This window comes from Caloenas nicobarica, chromosome 4, assembly GCF_036013445.1.
Source record: "Caloenas nicobarica isolate bCalNic1 chromosome 4, bCalNic1.hap1, whole genome shotgun sequence".
Classification (NCBI taxonomy): domain Eukaryota; kingdom Metazoa; phylum Chordata; class Aves; order Columbiformes; family Columbidae; genus Caloenas; species Caloenas nicobarica.
The window spans coordinates 59539245-59551660 of NC_088248.1; the positions used below are offsets into that span (position 1 = coordinate 59539245).

The following is a 12416-nucleotide window of genomic DNA, read 5'->3' on the forward strand; positions in this document are numbered from 1 at the left end:
TTTATGTATTCAAAAGGCAGAGCGCAGAAGAAAGACTTTCTTTTAAACAATCAAGATTGTTGTGTTTTACTTACACTAATGCATTACTAATGTAGCACAGTTTATCTGTTCATTAAGTTTGTATTCACGTCCTCGCACTGAGAAGAAGTGTAGGCCTCTACTTATATTAACCAAGAATTCTGATTACATATTTTCATAAGGTTTGACCCAAGAACATTAAAATTAGTGAGTCTTTCTGTTGACTTGCTGGCGTTTGGATCAGGCACATACAGCGCTTTCGTAAGAAGTTAGCACTTCACCAAATGAGATAAATGTAACAGCTCTTCTTTTTCTGAGCACACCCGGTCTTCAGTCTGCTCTGAAAAATATGAAGATAAGAATCATTTTGATGCAAGGCATGCAAAATATTCACTATGTTCCTCTCTGCCCTTTTATTCAGCTACTCTTACCATTTTAAATGTTGTTGGTTGGGAGACGAGTTTGTCACTCTCATCACTCACTGATTGTGATTTATTTATTGTGGTGTAACAGACTGCCTCTGAGAAACATTGCAGACACACTAGTAGCAGCAATGTTGCAAGGGGTTAACGCTGTAATCTTTTTCTAGCCTGTTTATAATCCCGACAGGAGTCCAGTAACAGGAGAGGGTGGATCTTAAAAAGTACCAGAGGGGATGTGTGTGGATGTGCATGTGTACGTGTGAGCAGGGATGTGCCACATGCTTTGCTTTTCTGAACTGCCCGGTCTGCCCCCAGAATAAATCCTGTTCAGCCTGAGCAGGACTCTGTGTGCTGGGTGCTCCTGACGGAGAGTTAGAAAAGCTTCATCGCACAACTGCCTCTCTTGTGTTTCTCCGGAAGATTTCATTCAGAAATGTATTTGTTTACTGAAGGAACGGGCAGATAGTAACAAACCCATCCTCTTCTTCCTCAAAGATAACCTGTGGATACTGAAGAATGGAAATAGTTGATGCAAGCTTCCTCGGGAACAGTACCAATATTACTGCTTTCCTGTGTGATATCATCTTGGAAAATGACACTTTCTTCTGTGTGGATGATCCACCTTATCCTTCTAAAGGTATGTACAGAAAAAGAGAATTTTTCAGGCAGTTTTAGTTCTAGCTGGAAATAGAGGTACTATGGAAAGAAACAGATACGCAAGGCTTTTTCTGTGAGGGAGTGCAAAATCACCTGCTTGCTGAAAAGTTAGGATGAGAAACAGGCAGGAGAGCATTTAGTATGTGCTAGTTTTCCAAGCTAAAAATTCAACTAGAACAAAAGTCGGACTAGTGTTACTAAAGCAGTAACACTATCGGGCACAACATATAAACAGCTCTGCTAAGAACTTGGAGAAACATTATTTTTACTCTGAGCAATTAAATAACAATCGAGTTATCTTACCTGATACTGTGTATTAAAGTGATTAAATATGAAATTATAGCACTCTGAGGCCAAAAAAAAATCCATGTATTAAAATATTTTTGATTGCTGTATCATTTCTTACTTCTGCACAAAGGATGAACTGCCATGGTAAGTGAGCAGCGCACACTAAATAGTGTGAGCAGAACGTGCTTTTAAGAAGTTGTATTTGGCTCTCCAAGTGGACATTGTATTGCATGTGTTGTATTTTAATGTTATGCAATTCAGGTAGATCAGAATAAGTTTAAGAATTTCAGAACTTCCACTGATTTTATATTGGTGTAAAGACATAAACCTTAGTAAAACTAAATGCAGAAAGGTTTTTGAAAATATGTATAGTGCATAACCAATTTTTTTTTCTTGTGACAATTTTCAGATTTGCATCAGATTATTCGGATTCTGCTGTATTGTTTGATATTTCTGCTCAGTGTTCTGGGGAACATTCTAGTAATTACAGTACTGATAAGAAACAAGCGGATGAGAACAGTCACCAACACGTTTCTGCTGTCACTAGCAGTCAGCGACCTGATGCTCTGCCTCTTCTGCATGCCGTTCACCCTCATTCCCAACCTGCTGAAAGATTTTATTTTTGGTAGTACTGTTTGCAAAACTGCCACTTATTTCATGGGTAAGTCTTGGAAGTTTATACTTACTTTGAAGATTGCTAAATGAGATAAGTGAGAAGGTCATTAAAGAAGTAAAAAGCCAGTTGTTTCCATCTGCCATTGAACAGGTACCAAAATCATAAGGAAACAACTTAATAGTGCAAAACTTTGTGGTTCAGGTTCCCTCAATATGATCCAGCAAAACGCAGAGGTGCCACTTAATTTTAACTAGCCACAGAGGTGTTTTGCTGGCTGAAGTTAAGTGAGAAGTGTGTTGCACGATGAAGCTTTAATGAGGAACCCGACATGTGCACTTGCTTACCCATCGCTGACAGAGTTTTTAGCAGTGTTCAGATCACCCAGCAGAAATGACAGGGTTGTACCAGCCTCAGAAAGGGCAGATTTTGCTCACAGATTTTTGGTAGCAGTGTTACATGAAAAAAAATAGTCTGAAGTATGTGTCGTTTGTGGAGCTGGAAGTTAGAACAAGCACCTTTTGAGAAGAGATCACATGTGATCAGAGCTCACCAGGAGACCACAACAGACAGATACAGGTTTTAGAGGCTGACTTTAAGAAGCATCACTTTTATATACCTTGCCATGCCCCATTTGGTTGAAGAGCCAGGGGTTTCAAAATGCCGGGATTATGTATGTCTGTGTAAGAAATTCTGTCTCACTTGTTTGTTTCTTAAAAAAAAAAAATCACATTATGTAAAGTTTTTGTTACCTTGGGAGACCCTCAGGTAATTCCAGAAACCTTAGGTCTGCTTTCAAGCTGTGCCCTTGAGGACTTTGATATAATGTGAAAGTACACACTTAAAGTGTGCGAATGGGAAATCAACATCTTTTTGTAGATAAAGCAAATAGATCTAAAGGCCATGTTTAAACAATTATAAGGAAATGTTGCCATAAATACCATAAAACATTACTGAAGCATTGTAACCTTTCCCCTATTTCACACCGTGTAAATCCCTTTATAAAAAAATCCTGTGAAATATTTTCAAACATGAAGTTTTTCATGATGAAGGTGTTCAAGAGTCAGAAATTGGATATTTCCCATTAGCAGTTCAGGTTAACAGAGGCTTCAGCTGACAAACAGATACTGCCATCCATTGCATCCTCTGTGCTCAATTTTTCATTTTAAGATGTAGGAAGACTTATTTTAAATTACAGATAATTTGTGTAAAGCAAACTGTAAAGATATTGGCATTCCATATTTTGACACACATTAGAACATTCACAAAGACCATTAAATGAAAGATCATTCACTGAAAGAAAAATTTGTGATGAAGTTAAGAACAAACATTTATAATTTTGCAGTGATAAACTGGGGCACCTCAGTGACAGGAATACAGACCATAGCATTACATTTTATAATATATGAATAGGAGAAATTAAGGACACTTGAAGGACAAAGATTCTGCTTCATTACTTCATTCTCCTGCTTTGTAATGCCATTAGCATCTAATTAAAAAAAAGATAACATATTTAATTCTCTTGAATGAGAAAATCAGATCACCAGTCAAGCAAGACACTTGAAAAAATTAAAACAACGGAAGAGGCGTTATGAACTCCTGTGTTTAAAAGAGTAATTAACAGCATAATCCCACTGATTTCAAATGCTTGTTTGAATTTCAGTGCAATTAGTGGAGTGGATAAACCACAGTAGCAAAGAGAAGAATTAGGAGGAAAAGTGTCTTCTTCCCCTGTTATAATTTCATGGTTTGACAAAACAAATATGTTCTATTGGAGTTCCGGAGTTAAAGAAGCACAGAGCAGGAACATCAGTTTGGAGACCCAGACCTATTGCCCACACATTCTTTGCTGACTTACTATGATATTCATCAATGTTTTAGCTTATAAATAGTTTGCTATGTTTTTTATTTTTATATACATACAGAAAGTTAGCAAGACTATTTGAAAATAAAATGAACCTTTTAAACAAGGGAATAACCTTTTTCTTTCTTTCATATATATAGGTATCTCTGTAAGTGTATCTACATTCAATCTCGTTGCAATATCTTTGGAGAGATACAGCGCAATTTGCAAACCTCTGCAGTCCAGGGTCTGGCAGACAAAATCTCATGCCTTGAAAGTGATTGCTGCTACCTGGTGTGTTTCCTTCATTATCATGTCACCATACCCAATTTACAGCAAACTGGTGCCTTTTACCAAGTATAACAACACCACAGCAAATATGTGTCGGCTCCTTTGGCCAAGTGATGTCATTCAGCAGTCTTGGTAAGACATAACTGACTGTTAGGAAATGCATAATTATCTGGTGGAAAACAGGATTTCATGGTATCATTAAGCCTGTCGAAAATCAAGTAATAACCTTCAGCAAACATTTACACTTCTATCATGTTTATTTAAGAAGTAAAAAAAAAAAAAAAAAAGTGTTTCTAGGCTGCTTACATTTTGACACTTGTATGACTTTTCCCTTGTCATAGGAGTGATACCCAACACGGCAATGATTCTCACAGTATGGTCTGCTAAGCCCCTACCGTCGCTGTAAAAAAAGCACCTGTCACTCAAGTAGGAGTACTGCTTCCACTCATTTATACAGAAACGTAAATATTTTCAGAGAAATCCTTCGTTAATCTTTGAGAGACACAGAGACATACAAGCATCTCTCTGGGTGCTGCCTTGCCTGTTAATTTGTTTGTCTGAAGGTCCCTGATGCAGAGAAGTAGAATATGAGAACTTGGAGAGGTTGCAAATGCCCTTCTTGAGAATTGAACCCTTTTGGTCACTTACAGAAAATAGGGGCAGAGAGATGAGGGGAGAGACAGTGCTCCAAGTCACACCCAGGCAGAGAAAGTAAGTAGTAGCAGTGTCAAGCAGCAATATTATTAATACTTAGACATTGTGTCCTTGTGCAACGACTAAATGCTTTAACTGGCACTGAGAAGAGGTAAGGTATTTTGGATACTGAGGGTCAGTTGGAATTGAGAACAAGATTAAAGTGTGCACCACTTCAGTGTGGTGTATCCACAAACACGGTAAATTTGTATTAATGCTTTTGGTAGTCTCAGGCATTTGCCAGGTATCTGCCTGAGGACAAAAGAGGAGGGAGGGTGCAGAGCAAAATTCTCTTTTCTCTTCTCTTCTCTTCTCTGCTCTTCTCTGCTCTGCTCTGCTCTGCTCTTCTCTTCTCCTCTCTTCTCTTCTCTCTCCTCTCCTCTCCTCTCCGCTCCTCTCCGCTCCTCTCCTCTCCTCTTCTTTCATCTCTTTTGTTGCAGATTCCCAGGTGCCGTAGTGAATGTTCACCAAGGTCCCAGGGAGCAGAGGAGATGTAGGCTCGTGAATGCATTTAAACAGAATTATTTCCCCAATTTCTAATCACATTAGAGAAGCTGCCTAGGAGAGTAACAAATGTGCAATCAAGTAAAAGCTGCTTCCTTTAGCGAAGGTGTTGCCAGTCCTGGGATCCCTCCCAGGGATGCAAGCCCAGGTGGTGGCTGCTCCGTCCCTGCCCGTGTGTGCCACAACCCTTGGCAAGTCAGATCTCACTGAAGTAGTGACTGCCAGTACCAGGGGCTCCTTTGAGAATCAGCAGCTGCTTCTCTGGCTTATGCCAGGCAATTTTACATCATTCAAAGCTACAGGGCATCCGACACTTACCTGGTTAAGCAGGGAGCCCCACTCCTTGGGCAGAGACCTTCTGACCCCTCCAACCACTGCGGGAGTACCCATCTCCTCTGGGCCTGCGGAGCCTGGGTGACGCATGTTTTGCAGCCACAATAACCTTGTTCCTGCTGTACTTTTCTGGGGGAAGAAGGAAGAGAAGAGGTGGGAAACTTCTAATTTCCAGAGCCGTCAAAATGATGCTTTGTATGAGTATGAAAAAATTCCATCAAGATCTTGAAATCCTAACCCACCCAAATTCTCATCTGGAGAAAAAGGAGTTTTTTATGGGTTTGTGCTGTTCCCTGGTCACGGTTTGCCTTTTGATTCTTTAGGTACATTTTCCTGCTACTCATACTCTTTCTTATACCTGGGATTATAATGATGATTGCATATGGCCTGATTTCCTTGGAACTCTACAGAGGAATAAAATTTGATGCCAGCCAGAGAAAATCTTCACGAGGTAACAATACATTTAGATTTGGGGATTTCTTTTAGGTTAGAGTTGAAGATACGAGCAGTCATCTTGAGGCTACTAAAAGCAAAATTCCTATTTGCAAAAATATCCATTGCAGTCAGTTATGGTTGTGATCCTGCCAGATGCATTTGTTGACTGAAGTTATTCCATTATTCACTAGCAAATAATTCCTCACCTATGGTTTGCTTGCAAAGACTCTGGGCAGGATACATTAAATTTCGAATTTGCTTATTACAGAAATAACTTTTTTTTTTTTTCTGACCATGGATGAGGACCATCTCTGTCAATAAACACCACAATAAAAACAGTCAAATTAAGACAGATGCATACAATTTTGAAAACTATCTTCAGTGAAAACTTTAGCAAACAGTGTTCTTACTTTTTTTGCATCGATTTATATAGAGTTAAGACATGAAATATTGGGAGACAGTGGAAGCAGAGCAGCTGATACACAACTGACTCAGAAGCAGACCAGTGCTATTTTGCAGCAGTTGTTCAGCTATGAATTATGTTATTTATTTAGACTTAGACTCCATTTTTTGTTTTGTATTTTGAATCACTGTTTAGAGATATTTTGCTAACTATTTAAGTACTTCTTTATATGTACAGAAAGAAAAATAAGTACCTGCAGCGCCAAATATGAGGATGGAGATGGATGCTACATCAACAAAACCAAAAGAAAAAGGAAAATGCCATTGCAACAGCTCTCTGTAACTAGCCATAGCAAAATAGACAGGGTGAGAAGCAGCAGCTCTTCTGCCAACTTAATGGCCAAGAAACTTGTCATCCGCATGTTGATGGTGATAGTGATTTTGTTTTTCCTTTGCTGGACTCCCATCTTCAGCGTCAATGCCTGGCGTGCGTTTGACACCGTTTCGGCAGACCAGCGTCTCTCAGGAGCTCCCATCTCCTTCATCCACTTGTTGTCTTACACTTCTGCCTGCGTGAACCCCATCATATACTGCTTCATGAACAAGCGTTTCCGCATGGGTTTTCTGGACACTTTCACCTGCTGTGCCAAGCAAAAGCCTCCTGCAATACGGGGAGAGGTTGGTGATGAAGAGGAGGGGAAGACCACAGGGGCTTCACTCTCCAAATGCTCTTACATGCACGTGAATGCATCCGCACCCCCCTGAGCTGCATCACAAGAGGCTGCCCGTGGCCTACAGACATTCTAAGTGTTTATCGTCTGGTCTTGGAAAGTGACTGTGGCATCAGATGAACGTGATTTAGTTCTGAGGTAATGAAGCACTTCAGCTGACAGTAAACGCAGGGAGAATTTCATGGGAAATGGATGCTATCACTGTCTGAGCTTTATGTCACTTTCCTTTCAAAAGTACAAAGGAGGAAGAGGGCTCTTTGAAGATAAGGGGCTTTATAAAAAGCCTTAGAAGATGCTATATTTGTCACAAATTCTCCTGTAAAAATTGGTGTTCTTTACATCAACAGTTTCCCTCAGTTTTCAGCTGCAGTTCTGAGTATCTCTTAAAATTTTCAAGACACTAATACATTTTCCTCAAACGTGATTACATGTATTGCAGTCTTCACTTCGATATCTATGCCTCAGAATCAAAGTCTTTCTGTTACATTCATAGTATTTTTTCACATTATTTTAGCTGAGCTAATACATATTGAGTTCATTTTGGTGTCATGGTCAATTAAAAGAAGAATTTTGGGGAGGAGATATTTGGTTTGTCCATGTGAAAATAACACTTTAAAGTAAAATAATTTTTTTTTAAATAAAATGAAAATAAATATTTGTGACTTTGTGGATGGAATGCATTCTTCACTTAGGCAATCTCTTAAATTAACATCTTTTCGTGTATTTTTGGTTTAAACAGACTCCATAGAAAAAAGCCCCAATAGTGGCTTTCTTCTGCGCAGCTGCAAGCACCCACACGTGCAAGTGGAAGGGTCTTGGATGAGCCCCAAACACTCACGTGGAAGTTGCCACACTGGAAAGCACAGGGATAAGTGCTTGGGATAAAGGTAAAGAGGTGATTTTACAAAGGACACGGGACTGAAGACGTAGGATGATGGCCATGGTAGTAACGTATTTCACAAATATATTCACAGCCACTACTGTTGTGGTACTGCCTAAGTAAAAATAGAAGCCATTAGAGGTAGAAATGCAGAAGCAGCAGACAAAACAAGCAAAAAGTGAGAGACTTTGTCAGAAAACATAGTTTTTCTAAACTTTGGAACAACTGTTTTCTCCAACTAGAGGTGTTTGTAAGCAGACTCAACAGAGGAAAAATGCCTCATTTGAATGATGTAACTACTGGTGGTTTATTGAGCAAGGAATCCAGGCTCCTTCCTGCGCAGCACATGGATGAGTGTGGGTGTTCAGGTCCTGCCCTTTGCTCAGTGGAGCTCAGCAGAAGAAGTTGTATAATTTTTTTTTTTTTTTGTGAAAATATCCTGTTGGAGATGCTTCTATCCTCTAGCTGAGTCAATATCATTTAAAACTTGTTATTAAACAGAGATTAAATTCGAGCACAGCGTGGAATGTAGATGTGGATATTAAATATGACCCCTCTCCAGGTTTTTAATCAGGAAAATCTGATCTCTTTACAGAATGATTTTAAATTGGAATTATATTTTGAGTTCCAGGCACCTAGATGCCTGTTCTGCACTCTGTTACTGCTTGAAACAGTTTACGCAAATAGCATAGCACACACCTTTGGCCATTATGTTTTTTGCATCCAGCTTGTCCACAGACAGGAAATTAAAAAAAAAAAAAATCAAACACTATTTATGCACAATCCATAGAAACAATGTTTTGCCTGGCATGTTAATAAAGTAGCACTGTTCCTGAAATGGTGCTGAGACTACTGACATTGATCTGACCTTTTGCAAATACCCATCAAATTAAATTATGGGATTTAATTCATAACAGTGAAATGAAAATTTTACTTCACTGAAGGATGCAGGATGAGACCCTCTACAGCTTGTCTTGCATGTTGAAATTGAAGGAACAAACTTAGCTACTTTTGGATTCATGTGGAACAATGAGAGCAGAAAAAATATTTAAGTATTTTGTGACATTTGAAAGCTTGGTTTTATTATAGGACATAGTTTAAAAATTTTTGTTTAAGTAAAAAAACCCCCACACATTAATAGTATACTGGATGTCGATATTGCTGACTATGCGCTGTATAGTGAGACAGCCTATTTCAAAGTTCTCTATGCACTTTAAAAGGCAAATTCCTTTTTTAAAATGTGGATTCTCTGATACCTTTAGAGCCCACATAGCGGTACACGCACTGTTCACCTGCTCCCACTGATTTAGTCCGAGGGTAGTGGTTTCAGATGAAAGGCAAAAGCTATTTTCAACAATGCCTTAATCAGATCACGCCCCCCATGGCCTCCGGTACCTGTGGCTGAAAGGAGCGGAGTCTCTGATTGATTTCCCACTCATAACTATCAGGGAACACAATTCGGAGGTGATGAAGTAAGAGAGACAGAAGAAGATCCTGATGGAGTGGTGGTTGGGAGACAATTAGGGAAGGGTTAGAAAGGTGCCAGAAAGGACCTTTCCATTTGACCGGGGCTCATTCTGTGCATGTGTCGTTCTTCCCCTCCGTTGCCACCTATGCACCTTTTTTTTTTTTTAAACCAATGCATTAACTCTTTGACCAAGTTCCTGAAGTCACAAGCTTCAAGCCAGATTCTAACAATGACTAGGAATTAAGTTTTAAAAATTTAATATTCAGTCCAGTCATTTTGTTGTCTTCTGCCCTGGTCTCCTAGTAGGGGAATTTTCAGCCTTTCTGCAACCTGCATGCATCTTAATGCCATTTTCCCTGATCAGTGCATTGCAGAAATAATTCCTGCCTCTGAATGTTGCCCTTTCTTTGCTAAAGAGTAATGGAATCCTCCCAGCACCTTTAATTCAAATACTGCTATTAGTGGAAATGTACCTTCGACAATAAATATGAGTGGAATAAACTGATAAAAAAATAAACTACAAAGTCTCCTTATTTTAACATTAGTTTATAAGGGTTGGGGGGAGAAATCCTATCCTAAAAGTCTACTTTTACAAGGGCAAACTGTTTCCCAAATAGAGCAAAGAGCAAAACACAAGATTCAGACAATAAATTTCAGGTATAAAATGCCCACAAATCTCTGAAGGCTTTATTTTCTTCCTTGTGTTCCCTGACTCCCAAGTGTTTTTCTCCCTTTGCCTTTCTTTTATCTCTCTCAGCTGCATGTCAGCCTCTTTTTTTTTCTTCCTTCCCCTTCCTAGTCTCTAGGTTGCTTTCCCCCACCAACAATTGCTAGATAATTTTTTTCTTCTTTGACGGGTTTATTTTCCTTCCCAGATGTTTTTTCCCAGAAAACACTCTCATCTTCATTTCCCCCTGTCATCTCTGGTCGATAGCCTCCTGAAACCCATTGCTCCAGGCAATATATCCTGCCCACAACACAGCAGTTCTGCAGTCACCTCTCAGAGCCCTGCGCCTGAGTTCCCCTGCGCCTGAGTTCACACGTCCTCTCTTGAACACCAGCTCCTGGCAGGTTCAGACAAGCTGCATATACCAGTCCATAAAACAAAACCATTGCACTAAATAACATCCAAGTCCTCTTTTGCTGCTTCTGCCATTATTACTTACCACCTCACATTAAGACAGATGCCTAAAATCCTGCTAAATACAGCACTTGGAGGGGGTTCCAACTAAGGAGACATTTTGCTGTTGCCAAGGCAAAATACAGGTGCTCTGAATGAAAAGCAGCACGTGGATTTGGAACTGCAGCCACTAAAGGTTTATGCCCCCCTCACATGAGTCGTGGCCTCTTTTGTGTTGCTGCCAAGTCTTTCTTGGCAAGGTGCTGAGGCTGTCTGGGGTCCCGCCTGCTCCTCCATCCCCTCCCGCTCCCCCTGCCTCTGAGCCCAGGGATGGTGCAACCCACGTTCGCTCGTCGGGGCTCGTCATGATGCTTCTTTGGTTTGGAGTAGGTTTATTTTTCAGGATCAGATGACAATGAACTACTACAATACAGAAAGGTTGCAGCTGAAGCATAGCAGATAAACACCCACCCACACAGTTTCTAACAGCTTTTAGGAGAATTTCACTTAAAAGCAGGCACTTGCTCAAACCACGTGCACAACCACGCTGATCTGACAGCATCTGCCTTTTGCGAGACCTCACAGGCAGAGGCTGCCAGGAAACTCCGCATGAATAACCGTGTAGCCCGGAGTACAACGCTGCTAGTGCTTCTGAATCAAAGCTGCTCTACCGTCAGATATACTCACACTACGTACAGCCCAGAATGTGGAGAGCATTTGCTGACTGCAGGCAAACCATCTTGTAATCTTATGATTGCAATGGCAAATGCAGGTTTTTAAATTGTTTTTTGCCTCATAAAGAATTAATCTTGGAAGAATGCATTCAAGTGCTGAGAGGATTTTAATAGCTACTCGTCTCCTTTATTTTCTCAGATATCCATTTTTCCATAGCGGATGCTTTTTTATACAAGTCAAGATACACAAACTAACAGTGTCTTCAGACGCTGTACTGGTTTTGTCTTCCATTTCTCAGGACTTTGGTAAACAAGCTTCTTTTTTTCCCCTCAGTCTAAACTGAATGGATGTTGAGCTAAACTTAGGGTTCCTAGTGGCCAAAGATGTGTATTCTCAAGAGAAGAGTGAAGAAAGACAAAACTTAATGGCTTTGAGCAAGAATTATATGAAAGGCAAGGCTGTAATCTTTTTATTAGGGCATCAGAGACAGGGTGGTAGAGAGTATAAAAAAACTTGGTTTTTTTTTTTAAACGAAATGTCTTGTTCTGCCATTTAAAATATGACACAGACCAACCAAATTACACTTCACGAGGGTATGCACATATAGTAGGCCAGCAAGTTGCTCGCCTTCTGACCATAGTTTTCCTATCCATTTTTCTATATGCATTATTCATTTCTGTTAAACTGTTCCAGCATTTTATGCACAATCCATCCTTGGCTGGTTTTGTCCACATCCATATCATAGTAATGTGTGCCTTAAAGATGCCAGAATTTCTACCTAAGTGGTTTATTAAAAGATCAATTTCTAGCATTACCTTTATATTTTTTCCTCCTGCAATGCTCGTTAAGCTGCCTTGAGTACCTACCTGAGGAAAAAAAATACAAAGGAAATGTTCGTGAATTGTAAAGCTACTGCTTTTCTTGCCTAATGGCGAACCATCCCTGCTAGGAGTTATTTGCATCTGTACGTGAAATCATGGCATGAAGACTTTTCTCTGGCTTCCGCTCCCACTTGTGTCCAAAAAGCACTAATTCTGAGCTAC

The 12416-nt window shown here is 39.9% G+C and overlaps 1 protein-coding gene across 1 annotated transcript; it reads left to right on the top strand.

Moving 5' to 3' along the window:
- The first annotated feature begins 941 nt into the window (after nucleotides 1-941).
- On the top strand, nucleotides 942-7264 carry CCKAR (cholecystokinin A receptor). Its single transcript, XM_065634552.1, has 5 exons — nucleotides 942-1077; nucleotides 1795-2046; nucleotides 4003-4264; nucleotides 5986-6113; nucleotides 6738-7264. Exons 1-5 carry the CDS (start codon nucleotides 957-959, stop codon nucleotides 7262-7264), a joined length of 1290 nt encoding a protein of 429 aa, XP_065490624.1. The 5' UTR covers nucleotides 942-956.
- Nucleotides 7265-12416: the final 5152 nt, after the last annotated feature.